Source organism: Mobula hypostoma, chromosome 5 (genome assembly GCF_963921235.1).
Source record: "Mobula hypostoma chromosome 5, sMobHyp1.1, whole genome shotgun sequence".
In the NCBI taxonomy this organism is placed as follows: Eukaryota; Metazoa; Chordata; class Chondrichthyes; order Myliobatiformes; family Myliobatidae; genus Mobula; species Mobula hypostoma.
The window spans coordinates 117,986,692-118,009,854 of NC_086101.1; the positions used below are offsets into that span (position 1 = coordinate 117,986,692).

The 23,163-nt window shown below is 46.6% G+C and overlaps 1 protein-coding gene across 1 annotated transcript in view; it reads left to right on the plus strand.

The window, feature by feature from the left end:
* The window catches only part of LOC134346962 (neuronal tyrosine-phosphorylated phosphoinositide-3-kinase adapter 1), a 47,877-nt gene that overhangs the window by 12,233 nt on the left and 12,481 nt on the right, over positions 1-23,163 (plus strand). The window contains exons 2-4 of the mRNA XM_063048866.1: positions 3,152-3,399; positions 11,341-11,639; positions 16,179-17,495. Coding sequence (XP_062904936.1) covers positions 3,200-3,399; positions 11,341-11,639; positions 16,179-17,495 — 1,816 coding nt within the window. The 5' untranslated portion in view covers positions 3,152-3,199. The remainder of the gene's footprint in view (positions 1-3,151; positions 3,400-11,340; positions 11,640-16,178; positions 17,496-23,163) is intronic.

The following is a 23,163-nucleotide window of genomic DNA, read 5'->3' on the forward strand; positions in this document are numbered from 1 at the left end:
GATCGAGGCATGGTGCACATAAAGCAATGTTTCTTGAGAAGGTCAGACTCTTGTCAGTAACCTGACTTTGTATGTCTTTTTTAAAGGGCAGGGCACCTCTACAACCCACACCTCCAATCTCATCTCATTGTTTGGAAAACCTGACTCAATAGATTTTGTATCCCAGAGGTTTACATACTTTTTTGAACCTAGACTGTGATTGTTTAAATGGTGTACCCAGTATTGAAGAGGAGAAGTATAACTGTTTGTGTGTTATTAGTTTAGGCAGATTGTGTTTGTCTATTATTATGACAGATGAAGATCAGCCCCATTTTATGAGTAATCAATGCAGAAAACCAGGTAATTGCAAAGGATTCTCAAACTTTTTCTTGCAACTGTATAAATTAAATAAGTAGTGTGAAAATTTAAAAAAAGTAGTGAGGCAGTGTTGAGGGGTTCATTGTCCATTTAGAAATCTGATAGTGAAGGGGAAAGACTGTGAATCCTTCAGGCTTCTGTACCTCCTTCCCGGTGGTAGGAATGAGAAGAGGGCATGTCCCGGGTGATTGAATTCCCTAATGATGGATGCCACCTTTGAGGCTTTGCTCCTTGAAGGTGTCCTGGATGCTGGGGAGGCTAGTGCCCACGATGGAGCTGACTGAGTTTATCCAGAGCAGATAACCTCACTCACCCCAACATAGAACTGTCCCCGCATCCTATGGACTCACTTTCAATGCTCTTCATCTCATGTTCTTGATATTTATTGCTTATTTATTATTGATATTTTGTTTTTTGTTTCTTTATGTATTTGCACAGTTTGTTGTCTTTTGCACATTGGTTGTTTGTCCGCCTTCCTGTGTGCAGTTTTTCATTGATTCTATGGTGTTTCAAAAATCCAAGGTGCAGAAGGACTTGGGAGTCCTTGTATAGGAATTCCTAAAGGTTAACTTGCAAGTTGAGGAAGGCAAATGTAATGCTAGCTTTCATTTCGAGAGAACTGAAATATAAAAGCAAGGATGTAATGCTGAGGCTTTATAACACACTGGTGAGGCCTCATTGGGAGTATCATGATCCCTTATCTAAGAAGGATGTTCTGACATTGGAGAGGTGGGGCATCAGAGGAGGTTCACGAGAATAATTCTGGGAATGAAAGCAGCAGTTGAAGGCTCGGAATTGTAATCACTGGAATTTCGAAGAATGACAAGTGGATGTGAAGAGGATGTTTCCTATAGTGATGAGTCTAGGATCAGAGGACACAACCTCAAAATAGAGGGATGTCTATTTAGAACAGTGAGAAATTTCCTTAGCCAGAGAGTGGTGAATCTATGGAATTCATTACCAAAGGCGGCTGAGGAAGCCAATTCATTGGGTATATTTAAGGCAGGGGTTGATATATTCTTGATTAGTCACAGCATGAAGGGATACGGGGAGAAGACAGGAGATTGGAGCTGAGAGGAAAATGGATCAGCCATGATGAAATGGTGGAGCAGACTCAATGGGTCAAATGGCCTAATTCTGCTCCTATGTCTTGTGGGCCTATGGCTTATATGTATTTACTGTTAATGTCTGCAAGAAAATGAATCTCAGGGTTGTATATAGTGACATATATGTACTTTGAAATGGTGGAGCAAGTTTGATGGGCTGAATGGCCTAATTCTGCTCCATTGGTCTTATGACAACATCTATGGTTGACTCTGATCGATGGAGATCTCAGAAAGGGTAGACAGTCAGTCTTTTTTTTCCTTGGGGTAGAAATGTCAAATACAAGAGAGAATAGAGGGATGTCCCTTTAGAACAGTGACGAGGAGGAATTTCTTTAGCCAGAGTGGTGAATCTCTGGAATTCATTACACAGGCGGCTGTGGAAGCTGTCATTGGGTATATTTTAAGGCAGAAGTTGATAGGTTCTTGATTAATTAGGGCATGAAGAGATATGAGAAGAAGGCAGGAGATCGGGGCTGAGAGATTAGCAGAGTAGACTCAATGGGCCAAATGGCCTAATTCTAATCTTTATTTTATGGACTTAATGGAAATGCCTAACAAATTACTGAATGGGGCTATACTGGGTAAATTGGAGAACCAAAAAAGGGATGTTGTATTATGCCGAGTGCAGTACAGATGTCCAAACTAACATAGGAAGAGGGATGGGGAAAGTTGTGACAAGGTTGTGAGAACAAGGTCAAGAATATAAGGGAATTCCCTAAATTATAACTGGGAGACAATGTGGATGGTACGGAAAGTTTCTTTCAAGAGAACTAATCAATGCGTGGCAAGGATAATAGGTTGGAACGGGGTAGAGGCGATAGAAAAGCATTCTAGATTTATGATTGAGCAGCATGTTAGATCAGCGTGTGGCACCCTTGCCCACAGCTCCAGAAACACAGCTCCTTCCTCTGGCGCTGTCTGTGTCTGTATCTGAGCCTGTGTCTGTACGTGTGCATGCACGCATGTATCTGTGCATGTGTAGCATGTACATTTTCCCTGTAATGGCGTGGTTTTCCTCTCACGTTCCAGTGGTGTCTGGCTTCAGTGGGTTAATTGTATACTGTAAATCAGACCCCCTGTCTGCAGTTGTGAGTGAAGGGAAGAATCTGGGGGGAGTTGAGAATGTGGAGAGATTGAGTTACAGGGATATAAGTGAGGCTGAGATTGATGGCTGGTTGATTCTTCGCTTACACTTCTAAGAGGAAATATGGACTCGATAGGCCGAATGTTGTGAGACACTGCGGGGAGGGTTTCCGAAACACAATAGGATGTAAGACACAGAAATCTTCCCCATTTTTAAAAAAGTCTTGGAAGCATTTGTTCAGTGCTGGGATGAGTTTGGATGGATGTTTTGGACTGATACAGACACAATGGGCCAAATGACCTCTTGGAGCATAAACTATGTTTATAAGAGGAACTGACATTACTTATCCAGGGAGTGTCTGACAAGGCAGTGTGAGGAGATCTTTACTTTGTGTCCAACCTGTGTAATCCCTGCCCTGGGAATGTGTGTGCTGGGACGGTGTGAAGGAGCTCCACTTTATCTGCCCTTATCCCAGGAAAGTATGATGGGACAGTGTAGAGGGAGCTTCACTCTGTGCCTGACCCTGAGAGTGATGGGTCAGGGTAGAAAGAGCTTCATATTGTGTCAATCCCAGCACTGAGTGTGACGTGTTCTCTGCCCACAGGAGGGGCTGGCGCCCGCAGTTTTGCCCCCACCACCTGGCCCCTGGAAAATGTCCAGTGGCCTCCAGGATGCAGCCATCAGCAGTTTTCTGCAGTTCATCGAGGAGAAGGGTCTGAAGGCTTACAACTCACTAACAAGCCTCAGCTGCAGTTCTGACAGCGCTGGCCGCTCCCTCTGCCACGAGATGAACCTGCTGTACCGTAAAACCAAGGTGGATTGGAAGCACAGGGAGGAGGAACCGAAGAAAAGGTAAAACCCTTCCCCCCCCACCCCCCGTGATCTGTCTTAGCCCCCATCCCTGCAGGCATTACCCTCAGAAGCAGACATCCCAACCCGGGCTTGGCTTACAAGGTTTGATGTCTCTGAGCCATTATTTGGTGGAGTTCAGAAGGATGAACTTGGGGGGGAGATCTCATTTTTCCATTAGTGGGAGAGTCTAGGATCCAAGGGCACAGCCTCAGAATAGAGCAGCGGTTCCCAACTTGGGGTCCAAGAACCTCTCAGCAATTGGTGGGAGGGGGTGTGGACCCCTGGAATAGAGGGACGTCTGTTTAGAACTGAGATGTGGAGGAATTTCTTCAGCCAGAGGATGTTGAATCTGTGGAATTCATTGCCACTGACAACTGTGGAGGCCGTGTCACTGGGTGTATGTAAGACAGAAATTTCCAGGTTCTTGATTGTTAAGAGGTGTTAACATTTATAGAGAAAATTGGGAGAATGATGTTGAAAAAATAACTCAGCCATATTGAGTGGTGGAGAAGACTGGATGGGCTGAATGGCCTGATTCTGCTCAGATACCTTGTGATCCAATGGGGCTTGAGTACATTTGAAGATTCTGGTGAGACCTCATCTTCGGTCTGTTGCCAAAGCCTCAGTCAATGTTACAGAGTCAACCAACAGAGAAATGGGCCCTTCAGCTCATCAAATCTATGGTGACCATCAACTGCCCTTTTACACTAAACCAGGAGTCACACAGATTAGAAGCAGGCTCTTTGGCCCACCAAGTCTGTGTGAGCTATCGGTCACTCTGATCCTATTTTATTACTATCATCTCTCTTCTCTCCCACACCGTCGCTCTGAGGAGCAATTTACAGCAGATGATTAACCCACTGACCCCGCATGTGGTTGGGATATGAGGGAACCAGAGTGTTATGGGCAGTCACAAGAAGACCGTGGAAACTCCACGCAGACAATGCTGGAGGTCAGCATTGACCCCAGAGTGATGGAGTTGGAAGGCAGCACCTCTACCCACTGTGTTGCTATCTGTGAATCCTGTTTTCAACCCAGGTAACTATCTGGTGCATTGTTTCTCTGACAGAAGAGAAATCGGCTATGGCTTCTTCAATCCATAGAGTCTAGAAAACTACAGCAGAAAAACAGGCCCTTTGGCCCACCTAGTCTGTGCTGAACCATTTAAACTGCCTAGTCCCATCATACCTGCACAGGCACCATAGTCCTCCATACCCCTACCATCCATGTACCTATCCAAGCATCTCTTAAACATTGAACCCGAGCTTGCATGCTCCTCTTGTGCTGGCAGCTCATTCCGCACTCTCACCACCCTCTGAGAGAAGTAGTTTCCCCTCCTGTTCCCATTAAGCTTTTCACCTTTCTCCCTTAATCCATGACCTCTGGTTGTAGTCCCTCTCAACCTCAGTGGAAAAAGCCTGCTTGTATTTACCCTATCTATATCCATCATAATTTTGTATACTTTTATCAAATCTCCTCTCAGCCTTCTACATACCAAGGAGTACTGTCCTAATCTATTCAATCTTTCCTTGTAACTCAGGTCCTCCAGATCCAGCAACATCCTTGTAAATTTTCTCTGTATTCTTTCAACCTTGTTTACATTATTCCTGTAGGTAGGTGACCAAAACTTCACACATTACTCCAAATTAGGCCTCACCAATATCTTATACAACTTCAACATAACGTCCCGTGTGCTGTACTCATACTTTGATTTAGGAAGTTGAGTAATCACCCCCTCTGCCTGCCCCTCCCTCTGTGTGTGTGTGTGTGTGTGTGTGTGTGTGTGTGTGTGTGTGTCGCTGCTTGTCTCTTTCATGTACTCATGTATGTTCTGTTCTATCTGTTCCGCCCTATAATCTTCCCTTTAACACTCTCTAACTCTCTATGCCTGTCCTTCCCAATGGTTCTTCTGGTCAGGAAGTGTCTCTCTGGGCCAGTCCACAACCCCCTCAGATCTGAGACCTTGCTTACCAACTGCCTGTTATACCTCTGGCATTTAGGGCAGCAATGAAGGTCTTCCATCATTGATGTAGAAGGATTCTTCACTGCTGTTTTTGTAACATTTTTTTTAACCGCTCAGGGTTGTTAGCCCTGAGCTGAGCCCTTGAACCACTCTTAGTCTGGCCTCTACCCTTTGACCTGTTTGACATGGGTGACCCTACCAAGAGGTAAAGTTCTAGGCCCTGACTCCAGACATCATAGCTCTCCGGGTCATTGAGGCACGCAAGTCACCAAACACTAAGGCAAGGTTGCAGTGCTCTTGGAGGAGATCCAAGACCTAACCTTCCCAGATATCAGCCAAAAATCGAACTCGGGTTCAAAATGAAATCTTGCTCAAATCCCAGCATATTGTCTTCCCCTCCCAGGATATCAGTGCAGTGGGTAGAGCGCTGTCTCAATGCTCCAGACTCTCTGACGGTGGTATCTGAAAAGAGGATGCTGTCCAAGTTGCATGCCATCTTGGACAATGTCTCCCTTCCACTACATAATGTACTGGGTGGGCACAGGAGTACATTCAGCCAGAGACTCATTCCACCGAGATGCAACACAGAGCGTCATAGGAAGTCATTGCTGCCTGTGGCCATCAAACTTTACAACTCCTCCCTTGGAGGGTCAGACACCCTGAGCCAATAGGCTGGTCCTGGACTTACTTTCTGGCATAATTTGCATATTATTATTTAATTTTTTATGGTTTTATATTGCTATATTTATACTCTATTCTTGGTTGGTGCAACTGTAATGAAACCCAATTTCCCTCAGGATCAATAAAGTATGACTATGACTGGGTTCAATCCTGACCTTCAGCACTGTCAATGTGCGTGAGTGTTTATTTGTAATTTTCACGTGTTTTCCCCAGCTGCTTCCGTTTCCTCCGACCCCCCAAAAACACGTAGGCTGCTATTCAGTTGCCCCCCCACCACCACCTCCGCAGTGTGTGGGTGAGAACTACAATCTGGGGAGATATTCTGGGAATTGATTTGAAGCTGGGGCAGATAAAACAGGATTAGTGTAAGTGGGTCTGCATGGACCCTTTGGGCTGAAGGGCCTGTTTCCATGCTGTATATCTCTCCATGAAGTTTTAATTCTTTCTCCAGATTGGGGCTCTAAGCTGATAGAAATGTTCCAAGCATGAGCAACATCTCTTCAATCCCAACTGGAATGACTCGCTCTATTCTTCTTTGTCTGGTAATATCCCTCGCTCGTTATTGGTTCAAGTCTCCTCTCTGCCTCCTGCTTCATTCCTTTCTTTCCCAGGAGCTGTTCAATGCCCATCTTGGTTTTCCCATGAGACAGGGGCCTTAGAAGAGTCTGTGTGCTTTATGTAGGCCTCTGTCCCACAGTGTGGAGCAGACCAGAGCGACCAGGGACCAGGCGTTAAGTCAGCTACTTCATCCCTAGTGATGGCGATCACAGCCTGTGATGCTCAGATGTTAAATAGATGGATAGTTGCTAAAGAAACAAAGGACTTCATCATTCAGTGAGATATTGGGGCACCATGGTAGTAGTTAGCAAGACGATACTGAGCTCAGGCAATTGAAGTTCAGAGATCAAGTCTGACGCCGCCTGTAAAGAGTTTGTACATTCTCCCCGTGACTGTGTAGGTTTCCTCTGGGTGCTCCAGTTTCCTCCTACAGTCCAGCAAAGGTTAGAAGGTTGCCTGGTCATTGTAAATTGTCTTGTGATTAGGCTGAGGGTTAAATAGGAGGGTTGCTGGACTTTATGGCTTGTTGAGTGTGAAGGGCCTGTTCCCTGCTGCATATATCAATAAAATAAAATATGGTATCTGAGCTCTGCCTTGGAAAGATCTATACACTGACTGGGGTCTTTCTCACCCTCCAAGAGATCTGCACACTGACTGGAGTATTCCTCTTAGTTAAAGAGATCTGTTAACTGACTGTCTCTGTCTCTGTCTCTCTCTCTCTCCTTCAGAGAGAGCTGATCATGGACTGGGGCATCCCTCTGCCTCAGATCTGTGCACTGACAGGGGCATCCTTCTTGCCCTACAGAGATCTGCACACTGACTGGGGTCATACTATCACACAGACCTATACATTGACTGGGATTTCTCTCTCTCAGAGATCTGAACACTGACTATGGTCTCTTTCTCTCTCGCTGTGAGAGATTTGTACACTGACTGGGGTATCCCCCTCTCTCAGTGTGATCTGTACGTTGATTGTGTACTCTCTATCTCGGAGAGATCTGTACACTGACTGTGGTATCCCTCACTCTTGGAGAGATCTGTACATTGACTGGGTTCTCCTCTACCTCAGAGATCTGTACTGACTGGTCCCCTTTTCTCTCTCCCTCAGAAGTGTGCACTAACTGAGATATCCCTCTCCCTTGAGATCTGTACAATGACTGTGGTCTCCCTTTATCCCCTACCTCAGAGATTGTTACATTGATTAGGGTTTCCCTTTCCCTCTGCTCCAGAGATGTGTGCGTTCATACGGGGTTCTCTCCAGATTCTACCTTTGACCAGATAACCCACCGATACACATCATTGGCATGTGGGAAAAAACCAAAATGAAAACTCAAGAGGACAGACTGACACCCCAGAGGTCAGAATTGAACCCAGGTCTCTGAAGTGTAAGGCAGTGTCATTTCCCACTGTGCCATCATGATTGATCCTAACCCTCTGTATTCCATTAGTTAATCAATCATCCCAATGTGGGTGGAGGTGCATCTCTACCAAAGGAGGTGTAAGGCGCTCCTTCTCTCCGCTAGCCTGCAGGTCACCCTGCTTAGTGCCCTGATCAGGGTCACAAGAAGCCATGGGAGCAGGTGGTGGATGGTCATATGAGCAGCTGGTGCATATCACAACTCCTGGTTATGCGACCACTGTCGACAGATGGATAATCTCTGAAGAGTATTGATAATGGCTGGGTTCACCCATCTTGTAAAAACATTGCCCAGAAGAAGGCAATGGCAAACCACTTTTGTAGAAAAATTTGCCTTAAATTTGAACAGATTTGGGGACCTTTTATTCGATATTTTCATTTAATGTAATATTTACCCTTCTTGTTTTTTTTCACTGTTTTTAATGGAGGTCGGGATTGAGGACGTGATTTTAAGTTTAACTCTGTTTGGTTTCAAGTTAGCCCATTGCTTTGCCTTGCTTTTAGTTAGTTGCACGGTGGGTTTTTTTTGGGGGTTTTTTTTTCTTTTTTTTTCCATTGATATATATAAAATTTAGTATACTATTATGTTATCTTGGTTTCTTATGTTTAAATTACATTGTTTGTAGTATTTTTTTTGGTATTGATATCTTTTGGAATTTTATTATACTTTAACATTGTATTAATGTTTATATGGCTTACCTTTTTTGTATACTTACTCAATAAAAAGATTTAAAAAGAAAAAGAAAAAAAAAAAAAATTTGCCAAGAACAATCATGGTCATGGATAAGACCATGATTGCTCACATCAGTACCACACAGCACATAGCAATAATGATGATCTTAAGAAATGCATTCTGGAAGTGCAAATATACCCATCCTTTATCCACCCAACTCCTTACATTGAAGAGATTTTGGGGGACACATGCCTCTCTGACAGAGAGGCACGGAGACATATTGCATCCTGGCAGAGAGGAACTGAGAGATCCCAGTGAGTGCATCGATACCTTGAATCAAGCAGGAATTTAAGACTTCAGACTGTCTGTAGATTTCTCTGAGGGTGAAGGGCAGATATTTGTATAATTACTCTAGAGGAGGTTCACAAAAATGATCTTCAGACTGTCTGTAGATTTCTCTGAGGGAGGGCAGATATTTGCATGCAACTCCAGAGGAGGTTCAGAAGAATGATCCCAGTGATGAAAGGGTTAATGTATCAGAAGTATTTGTTGTCTTCGGCACAGGGTCTCGGCTCGAAATGTCGACTGTTTATTCATTTCCATATGAGGTGCCTGACTTGCTGAGTTCCTCTAACATTTGAGTGTGTTGCTCTAGTGAAGGGGTTCCCAACCTTTTTTATGCCATGGACCAATGTCATTAAGCAAGGGGTCTGTGGACCCCAGGTTGGGAACCCCTATCTAATGTCACTGGGCCTGTACTCACCTGAGTTCAGCTACTGGATACATAAAAGACCTGAATAGAGTGGATGAGGAGAGGATATTTCCATCAGTAGGAGAGTAGAGGCGCCAAGGGCACAGCCTCAGATTAAAGGGATATTCCTGTGACATCATGAAATTGAGATGAGGAGGAATTTCTTCAGCCAGAAGGCAGTCAATCTAGAATTTGTTGCCAGAGGGCTATGGAAACCAAGTCATCAGGTATACTTCAGGTTCTTGACTAGAAAATGGATTAAGGTGAGAAAATGTGTTTGTAAGCCAAAAAAAACAGCAATGATTGAAAAGCAGAGTGAATTTCATTGACACAGCAGCCTCAGCCTGCATCCTTATCCTGTGGTCTAATGGACTAGGATGGGAGTCTCAGTCCTTTCCCCTGGGAGACTGCATTTATTGGGCACAGGAATTCAAATGGTCTGGTAGACTTTGTCACAAGAGGAGCAACACACAAGAGGCTGTAGGAACTCAGCAGGAAAGGGAACATCTTTGGAAGGAAATGGACATTCAATACCTAACAAAATCAACATTACAGCTGCACAATTAGGGGGGGAGAGAGAGAGAAAGAAAATTGAGTAGTCTGCAGTAGGGTTAGGGGTTTTCAGATTGGTTCAGGAACCTGGTGGTGGTGGGGAAGGAGCTATTGTTGAACCTTGAGGTGTGGGCCTTCAGGCTCCTGCATGATGACAGCATTGAAGAGAGGGCGCAGCCTGGATGGTGGGGGTTCCCTGATGGTGGATGTCACCTTCCTGAGATATCGCCTGTTGTAGATGTCCTTGATAGTGGAGAGAGCTGTACCCAGGATAGAACTTACTGGGTTTTTCCGTTCTCTACAGCCTCTATTTCTGAGCATTGGGAATTTCCATACCAGCCAGGATGGAAGCAGTTGGAATGCTTTCTACGTGACAGGTGGATCTGGGTTGGAGGGGTGGGGGAGGTAATATGCAAATAGAGGAGATGATGACCAACTGAGTCCCCCTATCATGCGAGTTGCTCAAGATTCCAGCTTCTTGTATCTCCATGGTGTCACAAGAGGAATTGAGCACAAGGGTGGGGATATCATACCACAGTCGTTCGACGAATTTATCCATGTTGTGCTTGGTTTAATATAGAAAACCAGGACATCTCGTTGATATCACTGGACAACAAAGATTTTGCCTCCTGAATGCTTTCAGATGTATCTCATAGATTTTGGGCTGCTGATCTTGAAAATCACCATGAAATTTCCGTACTAAGCACCATTTTTTTAATTGCCTATTTTTGTTATTTCAATTCATAATCCAAGTCAATTAAAACTTGAGGTCATTCAAACCGGAGATCAGTAATTTTCCAGGCACAGAGGGAACTGAGACATGACGATCGTGCTGGATGCTGTCAGGTCCGCTGTCAACTGAACCAATGGTGGAATGTATTCATAGGCTGCTTCTTGCTTCTATCTTGTCAGCAAGAAATGTGGTGGTGGAGAGGTCTCAGTGCGAGAGCAGGTATCAGAAGAAGAATTTTGAAACAATGTTGTTTCTAGAAAGAGGAAACCCGATGTATATTCATTCCTCTGTCTAAACTAACCATTCTCTCGTCTTGAACCCTTCTTTTCCCCCCCATCTGTCCTTTATTGTGTGTTCCTTTCCCCACCCACCACACACCGTCCCTCCATCCCTCCCCGTCTCCCTCCTCCCCACCTCCCTTGGCCAACCCCACTTCCCATCTCCCTTCCACTGTCCCCCTTCCCTTTTCCCCACCTTGCCTCCCCCTTCCTCCTCATCTCTACTCTTGCTGTCCTTCCTGTTCTCCCTCTGTCTGTCCCTTCTGCCCCTCCTCCTCCCCCCCCCATTTCTCCTCCCCTCCCCAACTCTGTAACCCTCTCCCCTCCCACTGAAGCATCTGCAAGGATGGGGGTCTGGCCAGGGTCCGGGACTTGGCCTCCTTCCGCAAGCACTTCCGCATGGGCTTCATGACCATGCCTGCCTCCCAGGAGCATGGCCCCCACCCGTGTGCCAGTGGCATGACCACGCGCTCACTGTCCCTTCACTCGGTGGGCAGTGTGGACAACAGCGAGCACCCCTGCACCCGCAAACAGTCCGACAAACCCCGGCGCCACCCCAGCACCAAGCTCAGCCTGTGCAGCGAAGGCAGGAACAGCACCAGCAGGGAAGGAGACGGGCCGAATGGTGAGACAGGTGAGAAAGGCCGACAGGGTTGGACACAGTGAAGCTCCCTGTACACTGTCCCATCACACACTCCCAAGGTCAGCCACAGTGAAGCTCCCTGTTTTACACTGTCCTATCACACTCTCCCAAGGTCAGACACAGACTGAAGCTCCCTCTGCACTGTCCCATCACACATTCCCAGGGTCAGACACAGACTGAAGCTCCCTCTACACTGTCCCATCACACACTATTAGGGTGAGACACAGAGTGAAGCTCCCTCTACACTGTCCCATCACACACTCCCAGGGTCAGACACAGAGTGAAGCTCCCTCTACACTGTCCCATCACACACTCCCAGGGTCAGACACAGAGTGAAGCTCCCTCTACACTGTCCCATCACACACTCCCAGGGTCAGACACAGAGTGAAGCTCCCTCTACACTGTCCCATCACACACTCCCAGGGTCAGACACAGAGTGAAGCTCCCTCTACACTGTCCCATCACACACTCCCAGGGTCAGACACGGAGTGAAGCTCCCTCTACACTGTCCCAGCACACACTCCCAGGGTCAGACACAGAGTGAAGCTCCTCCTACACCATCTCATCACACACTACTAGGGTCAGACACAGAGTAGTTTACAGTTGTTATTGGTTTGTTATTGTCACATGTACTGAGATGCACTGAAAAACTTTGTTTTGTATGTCATCCATACAGAATTATTTCATTCCAAGTGTACAGTGAACTAGTGCAAGTTAAACAGTAACAGAATGCAGAATGAAGTGTTATGGTTGCAGAGGAAGTACAGTACAGATAGATAAATAAGGTTCAAGTCCATGCCAAGAGAGACTGTGAGATAACAAGTTAATGTTATTGTACAATAAGTCCATTTCGTCATTTTATAGTAGCAAGGTAGAAGCTATCCTTGAGCCTGGTGGTTCTTGCTTTCAGGCTTTTGTATCTTCTGTCTGACGGAAGGGGTGGGGGGAGAGATTGTCTGGTATGGAAGAGAGTAAAGCTCTGTCTACACCAGGTTTCCCAACCTTTTTTATGCCATGGACCACTACCATTAACCAAGGGTTCCCATGTTGGGAAAGCCTGCTCTGTGCTATTCCAGCACACATTCCCAGGTTAGGGACAACAGAGTAAAGCTCCCTCAGCCCTGTTCTCCCCCAACCCGACATTTACACTGGTAACCTGGGGTGGGGTAGTCTTGCCTAGAGCAGGACAGTGTAATGGATTTCTAAGCCAGTTTATGTACTCCACAGCCACCTACCATTTCTACAGCTGGGAAAAGTCAGTGTATCTTGTATATACAGAGTCTGAGAGATTGCAGCCTCTATTTGAGAATTTGAAGGGGGCTGCTACTCGAGATCAGGCTGCACTTCAGCCCCTTGCTCCTGACATTCAGTAAAAAGGAGTAGGTTGCTCGAAGGATCGCCTGTTCGGTTTCTCTGGGGCCCAGGCAAATTGACCATTCACGAGTCCAGGCGCAGTGGGGGTTTTACCCAAGCCAATTGCCTGCCCCTCTTCCAGGGTTATGGACATCCATGCCTGTGTGTCCATGGAGAAAGAGCACGGGGTATCCATGGGGGGGATTTCCTGGACCAGTAGGTGCTAGAGGCTCGAGTGTGTACTGGATGGAGATGGTAGTGCTGTAATTTGATGTGACTCTAACTTGTGTGAATGGTGGAATATTGAAGTATTGTCGTTATGTGATGCCGTAATCACTGAATAATCACGTTTTGAAAGCGGGGGGGGGGAACAACAGTAGGGACAGCATGGTTGGAGGTACACTAAAGAGCCCCCTCCAGCTTACATTCCCAGGACTGGTAGAGCAACTTGCGTAAACAAATACCCCCCCCCCCCACCACCGCCATCCAGTAAATACCCCAAATGTTTTACATGCAACCTTGACACTGAGCTGCCCACCCAGATATTTGGATATTTCACACAGGAAGGGGTGGAATTCAATGTGTGGCCCAAAGAGGAAGAGGAATGTCCTGAGGTTTTGGGAAGGAATTCTAGGGTTCCCTGCCCAGGCCGCTGGCAACTCTCAGATGTTGGAGAGGTTGCAAGATTAAAAGTAAGTACTGAGTACAAAGGAAGACTTCAGAGCAGCTTGTCCTTGTGTGTGTGTGTGTGTGTGTGTGTGTGTGTGTGTGTGTGTGTGTGTGTGTGTGTGTGTGTGTGAGAGAGAGAGAGAGAGAGACAGACAGGAGAATGTGGAGGAACCAAACCATCCCATCATGTCAACAGTGGGACAATATTAACCTAGGGGAATGTGAAACATGAAAGACACACAGTGGCCACTTTGTTACATTAAGCTGCTCGTTAATACAAATATCTAATCAACCAATCATGTGGCAGCAACTCAATACATAAAAACATGCAGATATGGTCAAGAGGTTCATTTGTTGTTCAGACCAAGCGTCAGAAGAGGAAAGAAATGTGATCTAAGTGACTTTGACCGTGGAATGATTGTTGCCGCCAGGTGGGGTGGTTTGAGTATCTGGGATTTTCACGCACAACGGTCTCCAGAGTTTAGAGAAAAGAGTCATAGAATACTACAGTATGGTTGTGGGCCCTTCAGCCAGTCTAGTCCATGCCAAATTTTTCTTCTGCCTGGCCCCATCGAACGGCACTTGAACTATAGGCCTCCATACCCCTCCCAACCAAGTACCTACCCTGGTTGGTCCTGCTGAAGTGCAATATCTTGCATTTGCCTACATTGACTTTCATCTGCCATCCATTTATAGCACATTTTCCCAGCTGGTCCAGGTCCCACTGCAAGCCATGGTAGCCTTCCTCACTGTCCACTACACCCCTAATCTTGGTGTCATCTGCAAATTTTCTGATTCAGTTAACTGCATTATCATCCAGATCATTGATGTAGATGACAAACAACAATGGACCCAGCACCGATCCCTCTGGCACACCACTAGTCTCAGGCTTCCAGTCAGATAGGCAACCATCTACTACCACTCTTTGCGCAGTGAATGTTTAATCTAATTTACTACTTCATCCTAAATGTCAAGCAACTGAACTTTCGTGACCAACCTCCCGTGCAGGACCTTGTCAAAGGCCTTACTAAAGTCCATGCAGACAGAACTTCAGCAACTTTCCTGGTAACTTCCTCAAGGTACTAGATAGATAGGCATGACCTACCAAGCACAAAGCTATGATGACTATCCTTAATCAGTCCCTGTCTATTGAACTACTTAAATATCCAGTCCCTTAGAATACCTTCCAATAACCTACCCACTACTGATTCTCATACAACACTACAGCACAGAACAGGCACTTTGGCCCATCTAATCCATGCCAGGCTATTACTCTGCCTAATCTACCTAGAATGGTGTGAAAAATTTTTTAAAAACATCCAGTGAGTGGCAGTTCAGTGGGTGAAAATGCCTTGTTAATGAGAGACATCAGAGGAGAATGGCCAGACTGGTTCAAGCTGACAGGAAGGCAACAGTAACTCATAACCACGCGTAACAACAGTGGTGTACAAAAGAGCATATCTGATCACACAGCACCAGAAGACCACACACATATGCTCAGTGGCCACTTTATTAGGTATACAAGAGAATCTAAAACTAGGAGATTTCTGGTCACCTCATTATAGGAAGGATGTGGATGCTTTAGAGAGGGTGCAGAGGAGATTTACCAGGAGTGCAAGTGATTCCGTACATTAGGAATGCCAGAAGAATAGGATATTGAGGTGCATCTCAGGCACGTCCTTCCCCACCACTGACAGCATCTACAGGAGGCATTGCCTCAAGAAGATGGCATATGTCATCAAAGATCCCCACCATCCAGGTTATGCCCTCTTCTTACTGCTACCATCAGAAATGAGATGCAGAAACCCAAGACCCCACACCACCAGGTTCAGGAACATGCACCATATTCCTCTCCTTAGATGCTACCTGACTTCCTGAGGTCCTCCAGCATTTTACGTGCGTTGCTCAGTAAATATCCAATCCTATTCTCAATATCGTGTTCTCCTGGCATTCCTGATATTAGAAATCACTTATTTCACCTTTTAAATCTCTTGCATTATTATGGACGTGATTTTCTTTGTGCCGTTTGGTTGTTGTAATAAGGCCATGCTTTTGAACAGTTTTTTCACCTTGTGTTATAATTAATGTTTTGCATGTTGCCCAAAGGTATGGGCTTGTGATGTTGTCACATGGGAGGTTTTTAATTATACCTGTACCTCACTGTACTTGTTTGCATGACAAAGAATTCAAATTGACATCTGATGTTCCATTGGTGCTGAGGATTGGCGTTCCTACATTGGGAAAACTAATTTTTCATGTTAGCGCAGTGGGATAGGAAAGGGAGGCTGTTTACCACACAGAGTGTAGGATCTGACAAGAAGGGCATTGGGAATCAGGATAATGGGGAGAAGGAAATGGAGGTGAGGTGAATCATATCTAACATCTTGTGTCCGTTCAGCCCATCGTGTTCTGCTGTAACAGGAGGCACCCTTCCTAGTCGGTGTGCATCAGTGATCAGTCTCTTACCTCTCAGGCACCAATGTGACCTTTTCTTAATTTCCCTTCCAGCTCCCCAAAGATCTGGTGCCAAGGGAGGCGACAGTGTTGGGCAGAGGCTCCTCCCACTGAAGGCCAAGTTCTGCCCCAGTGCCCAGCTCTCCGTGTCCTTCGACGAAGCATGTCCCAGCCGGGGGACGGCAGCACCAGCCAGCGTCTGCCCCAGGGGAGGCCATTCCCGGCGTGGCTTGGAGGAGGAGGGGGAGAGGCGGGGCGAGGATGAGGAAGAGGAGGAGGAGCCCGTCTACATCGAAATGGTGGGCGATGTGTTCAAGGAGCAGGCGGCGGCCGCCGATGAGGACTCCGAGCACAGTGAAGCCATCTACGAGGAGATGAAGTACCCACTGGCTGAAGATGGTCCACGGGAGGCCAAGTGGGGCAAGCACTCTGAGACAACCCCCAGGCTTCCTGGAGACGCCGGCCACGGGGCGTCCAAGAGCCACCAACCCGGCTCTCGGGGTCCGCCATATGAGATCCCACCCCCCTTCCCTAACCTTCTACTCCACCGTCCTCCCCTCCTCGCCTTCCCCCAAGGTGGAGGCGGCCAGAAGGTCTACCCGGAGGCACCTCCTCCCCCACCACCCCACGGAGAACCCCCTCCCAGCCCAGGGACCCCACGACCCCAGAAGGAGGACAGACCCCCCTCAGGTCAGCTGCTTCCCTCAGGTCGTGCGAGGAGCCACTCGACCCCATTGCCACCGCAAGCATCAGCACCGTACCGGCCCGAGAAGGAGTTGCCCAACTCCCAGACCATGGTCTGCACACCATCCAAAGCACTGGCCCAAGTGTCACAAGCCCTGGGCCCGCCCAAGGTGGACAGGGACAAGATGGCCTCACTCAGTGTCGTCTGCTCCTCGGTCAGGGTGACAGCCCACCCACTATTGGCCCACATCCCTGGGGAGGCAAAGATGGCCACCGACAAGGAGCTGCCCAGCGTCTTCCACCCAGCAGGGAGGGGTATCACTGGCTCCCGGCCCCTGTCTGGCCTTTGCCGAATGCCCATGGCCCACGGGCTGCTGGAGCACGCCGGCCTGCCAGCGCCTGCAGCCGTCTTCTGGCCCTACCTACCGGGGGCGTGCAGGCGTCCTCCCGCCTATGACAGCCTGAGGTCCAAGGCCTGTGTCACCGCCAGCATCACAACGCACTCCACAGTGAAGACCCAGCAAATGCAGGAGCGTCCATCCTCCTCCATCTCCATCTGCTGCTCCAAGTCGCTGGTCAGCGCTGAGTCCCGGCCGGCAACAGGCACTGGGGTTGAGGCAGCTGGAGGACCCAGCAGGGGCTGGCAGCGCAGGTTGTCCAGCGGAAAGAAGGTCAAGGAATCAGAAGGTAAGGGGAAATTGAGGGGAGGAGGGCGGGGTGGGATGCAACCGGTTGGTTGGGGGTAGAGTAGCCCCAACAAGGCCCACATCACTCTGCCCTCACCCCAGGCCTTCCGTCCCCACCGGTGCACCCCTCATCACCCCGTCACTGTTCCTCCGCAAAAACGTTCTGTCTTGACCCCAACCCTAGTCGCTGTCCCCATCTCACTTTTAAATCTTTTCCCTTCCCGTAATGTGCTGTACTGTCCTATGAAATGGAGTTGAAAGGGATAATATTAAAACAGCTGTGGATGAGTGTGTCCCCACAAAATCATTCAGGGCTTTTCCTAATCAAAAGCCCTGGATGAACAATGAAATCTGGAATTTGCTGAAAGCCAGGTCAAAGGCATTCAAGCCTCAAGATCAAGAATTGTACAAGAGGTGCAGGTATGATCTCCAGAAGCCATGTCTCAGGTGAAATGGAGATTCCGGACTAGATTGGAATCAACGAGGGATGCTCGACAACTGTGGCAGGGTTTGAATGCCATAACGTCCTACAAAGCTAAATCTTGCAACATAGAGGACAGCAGAGCTTTCCTTCCAGATGAGCTCAAAGCCTTCTATGCTCACTTTGATCACCAGAACAGGGAGGAACCATCGTGCACCCTCATGTCTCCTGATGATCCTTTGGTCTTAGTATCTGAAAATAATGTGCGGGTTGCCTTCAAGAGAGTGAATTCAAGGAAAGCATCCGGTTCGGACAGAGTACCTGGCCAAGTACTGCTAAGACCCGTGCCAACTAGCTGGCTGGTGTATTCACAGATATCTTCACTCTCTTGCTCCGGCAGTGTGTGGTACTCAGTTGCTTAAAGCAGGCTTCAGTTGTACTGGTGCCCAAGGAGAGTGTGGTAATCTGTCTAAATGACAATGCCCAGTGGTACTTGCATCCACAATGATGAAGTGTTTTGAAAGGCAGCTCCTGTCTGAATGGCGACTTGGACCTGCTCCAGTTTGCCTACGAAAGCAACAGGTCTACAGTAGATATCTGAATGGTTCTTCACACAATCCCAGAACATCTGGATAGTAAAGATGCATACATCAAGGCGCTGTTTATCAAATACAGCTCGACATTTAACACCATCATCCTCTAAACTAATAAGCTCCAAGACCTGGGCCTCAATACCCCCTTGTGCAAGTGGATCCTGGATTTCCTTACTTGCAGACCCCAATCAGTTTGGATTGGCAAAAACATCTCATTCACAATCTCCATCAGCACAGGAGCACCGCAGGGATGTGTGCTTAGCCCCCTGTTGTACTCACTTTCCACCTAAGGCTGTGTGGCTAAGTACAGTTCCATATACAAGTTCACTGATGACACCACTGTTGTGGGCTGAATCAGGTGGTGATGAATCAGCATACAAGAGGGAGATTGAAAAATGGCTGAGTGGTGTATTAACAACCACCTCTCACTCAGTGTCAGTAAGATCAAGGACCTGATAGTAGATTTCAGGAGAGGGAAACCAGAGGTCCATGAGCCAGTAATCATCGGAAGATCAGAGGTGGAGAGGATCAGTAACTTTAAATTCCTGGGTGTCACTATCTCAGAAGACCTATCCTGCACCCATATAAATATAGTAGCGAAGAAAGCACAACAGTGCCTCTACTTCCTCAGGAGTCTGTGGAGATTCAGCATGTCATCAAAAGTCTTGGCAAACTTCTGTAAATGTGTGATGGAAGGTACATACTGGTGCATCGTACATACTGACAGAGCATAGGTACTCGGCGAAGCAGCTTTTGCACCATCCACTAGAAAAAGCATGATCTCCCAGTGGCCAGCCATTTAATTCCACTTCCCATTCCCTCATGTCAGCCTTCTCTACTGTTACAATGATGCCACACTCAGGTTGGAGGAACGACACCTTGTATTCCATCTGGGTAGCCTCCAACCTGATGGCATGAACATCAATTTCTTGAACTTCTTGTAATTGTCCTTACCCCCCGCCCACTGTTCATCATTCTCCATTCCCTTTACCCTCTTTCACCTTATCGCCTTACCTCCCTCTGCTGCCCCTCCCCCTTTTCTTTCATCCATGGCCTTCAGTCCTCTAGTATCAGAATCCCCCCTTCTCCAGCCCTGTGTCTCTTTCACCAATCAACTTCCCAGCACTTTACTTCACCCGTCTTCCCCTCACCCACCAATTTCATATATCACCTTGTGTTTCTTTCTCCCCTCCCCCTGCCTTCTAATTCTGACTCCTCACCTTATTTTCTCCAGTCCTGATGAAAGGTTTTCACCCAAAATGTCAACCATGCTCTTTTCCATAGATGCTACCTGGCCTGCTGAGTTCCTCCAGCATTTAGTGTTTTGCTTAGGTTTCCAGCATCTGCTGATTTTCTCTTAATTGTGATGGTACAAACACACAGCAAGTCAGGTAGCATCTGCGGAGAGAGCGAAAGAGTATTACAAAGATACAGCAGGTCAGGCGACATCTGCGAAGGGAGAAAAGAGTCAAGACTTCAAGTTGATGAGCTGCCAAGTTGAGAAAACTAATGCAAGTTGCAGAAATGGAGAGATATCAAGTAAATAGTGCCCAGGTGATATGGCTGTCAACGCACAGGAACACAATAAAATAGCAGGATTTATTTATTTAATAAGATACAATTCTATACATGTATGTATAGAATTGGCCCTTCCGGCCACCCCAGCAATCCCCGCACCACCCCCCCCAAACTGTCCAGCCTCTCTTGATAAGACAACCCTATGGTCTCAGCAATTAGCCTGGTGAATCTCCTTCGGCCTGCTTGCAAAGTGGGGGTGGTGGTTGGTAAGCAAAAGAATGCACAGCACTCCAGGTGTGACCTCACCAACTCTCCTACGCAATTAAAAAAAGCTATTTAAACTCCTACTCTTATGCAATACAATCCAACATGGGTTTTGCTTAACTGTTTGTTAGATATTCCCGATAGCTTGTGAATTCATACACCAGAACAGCAAGGTTACTCTGAACTTCACCTATCAGCAGTCCCTTTCTCTATTAAGATAATTCACCTTTTGAAGTTGTTACAGTAAGTTGAAAACATAAAGGATGTTATGTTGAAATTGTATAAGACATTGGTGAAGCCTAATTTGGAGTATTGTGTCAGTTTTTGTCACCTACATGTATGTAAATAAGATTTGAATAGTGCAGAGAAAATTTGCAAGGATGTTGCCGGGTCTTGAGGACCTGAGTTATAGGGAAAGTTTGAACATTGAGGGGAGATTTGACAGAGGTATACAAAATTATGAGGGATATAGATAGGGTAACTACAAGCAGTCTTTTTCCATTGAGATCATATGTTAAAGGGGAAAGGTGAACTGTTTAAGGGGAACATGAGGAGGACTTGTGGCAAGTTCTCCAAGATGTTTGGAACAATCTACCCGCCAATTTTTTTTCTCTTTTCTCTCATAAAATTGCATGACAGTGTACCTTAGAGAATTGATGCAGCTTTAAAGGCAAAGGGTGATCACAAATATTGATTTGATTTACTTTTTTTTCCACTGTTTGTTGCTCTTTGTAGTAAAATACTTTGAAATTTAGAAACTTTTTTATTTCATTTCGAAAGCATCTACACTTAACAGAATTTTTTTTACATGTGCCTCGAACTTTTGCACAATACTGAAGATGAAAGGCTTTTGTTTGTTTGCCTTCCATAAAGATCATTCTAAACATGAAGTGGTATATAGAGAAACAGAATGCAGAATAGTGTGTTACAGTCTCAAAGAGAGTGCAGTGGTCATGGTGAGATCGATTGGGAGATGAGATAGAGTTAACCTTTTACACTATGTGAAATCCATCAAAAGTCCAACAGTGGGATAAAAGATGTCCTTGAGTTTGGCACTTGTGCTCTCAAACTTTTATATCTTCTGTCCAATGGGAGATGAGGAGAAGAAGAGAGCATATCTGGGATTTGGGGAAGGGAGTCCTGATTATATTGCTTGCTTTCCTGAGGCAGGGAGAAGTGTAGATGGAGTCCTTGGAAGGGAGGCTGGTTTGCGTGATGGACTGAGCTGTGCCCACAACTCTCTGCAGTTTCTTGTGGTGTTGACAGAGCAGTTGGCAAACCAAGCCGTGTTACATCTGGATACAATGCTTTTTATGGTGCATCTTTAAAAAAACTGAGAGTGACTGGGAACATTCATTTCCTTAACCTCTAGGAAGTAGAGACACTGGTGTGGTTTCTAGGCTGGACCAGGGAAAGTTGTGGGTGAAGTTTACACCAGGGAACTTGAAGTTCTCAACCGTCTTCACCTCAGCACCACTAAAATACAGGGGGTGTATTCTACCCTGTTTCACTTTAACCCTTCAATGACCTTTCCCTACCAGGCCATTAATTGGTCTGCCAAATAGGTTAACAATCCATGAAGCTTCTGCTCCCTGAAAAAGCTGCTGCTCCCTGCATGTTGGTCCCTTGGGGATTACCAGGCTTCATCAAGGTTTCATCCAGAAATTTAGTTGTAGACGACGTCAGAACTGGTGGTGGGGGAGCAATGAGTCTTCTCCCAGACACCTCAACACAGTAGGATGTATGTGGGTATTCAAATGGCCTCACCCACTCTTTCAGACAAAACCCCAGTCTCTGTCTCCCTCAGTTACTTGGCAAAACACCAGGGTTAAGTCCACAGAATTGACACTGAGATTCCTGTTCTCTGCCACTTGAATTCCCAATCCCAGTCCCACCCTGACCTCTCTGACTGGTATCTTGCATTGATACAACAATGTCCAAAGCAAGCTTGAGGAATGGCACCTCTTCCATTGGGGCCTTCCATACTCAATACTGAAATCTCTAACTTCCTTTCTCTTTGTTTCAGAACCAGTTATTTATTCCAAATATCTATTTGCCTTTAGTATCATCTTTCCTTTTGAGATTATCTCGCTATTTCCCATTAGCAACACATTGCACAGTTTAATGTGCCCTTGACAATGCCTTGACTGCACCCATTAGGTCATCTGGTCTCACCCTACCACCAATATTCCCATCATTATCTGGCCTTTCCCCCATTCTCTCTGCTACCCAAACCAACTTGTGTTTTCCCTATCTCAGTTTTGACCACAAGTCCCTTCGTTGACACATTGAATGTTTCTCTCCCCGCAGACTCTGCCTAACTTCAAATCAAATCAAATCAAGTTTAACTATCATTCAAGCATATATGGATACAGCTAAATGAAACAGCGTTCCTCAGGGACCAAGTTGCTAAACACACACGGCACATTCAAAATAGTAAGCAAATAAAAAACATAATCACGCAAAAAAAAAACCACATGTATAGTCCAACACCCTGAGCAACATGTCCCACAAATTGATGGTACAGTTCCCGGCAATCCAGCCTGTCATTCCACTGATCGAACATTGGAGGGCAGCGCCAACTGGTGAGGCCACCCCCAGCTGAGCACAGATGCCACATTAAACAGCCTCCGGCATCTCACCTAGGCTGCAGCAGCGGCTTGAGGCCTAGTCCTCACTACAACTGAGGCTATGTAGTCCCCACGCCTCCTGTCTCCCCACCAAACAAGGGAAACAGGCCTGTGGCATCTTACATTATTACTGTCCAATAGGGTCTTGCGATCACAAGAGAAATATCCAAAACAATCACCCATGGTTACACTGCATGCCGCCTTCGTGCACTAACGCTGCATTCTGTTTTGATTTTTATTCTC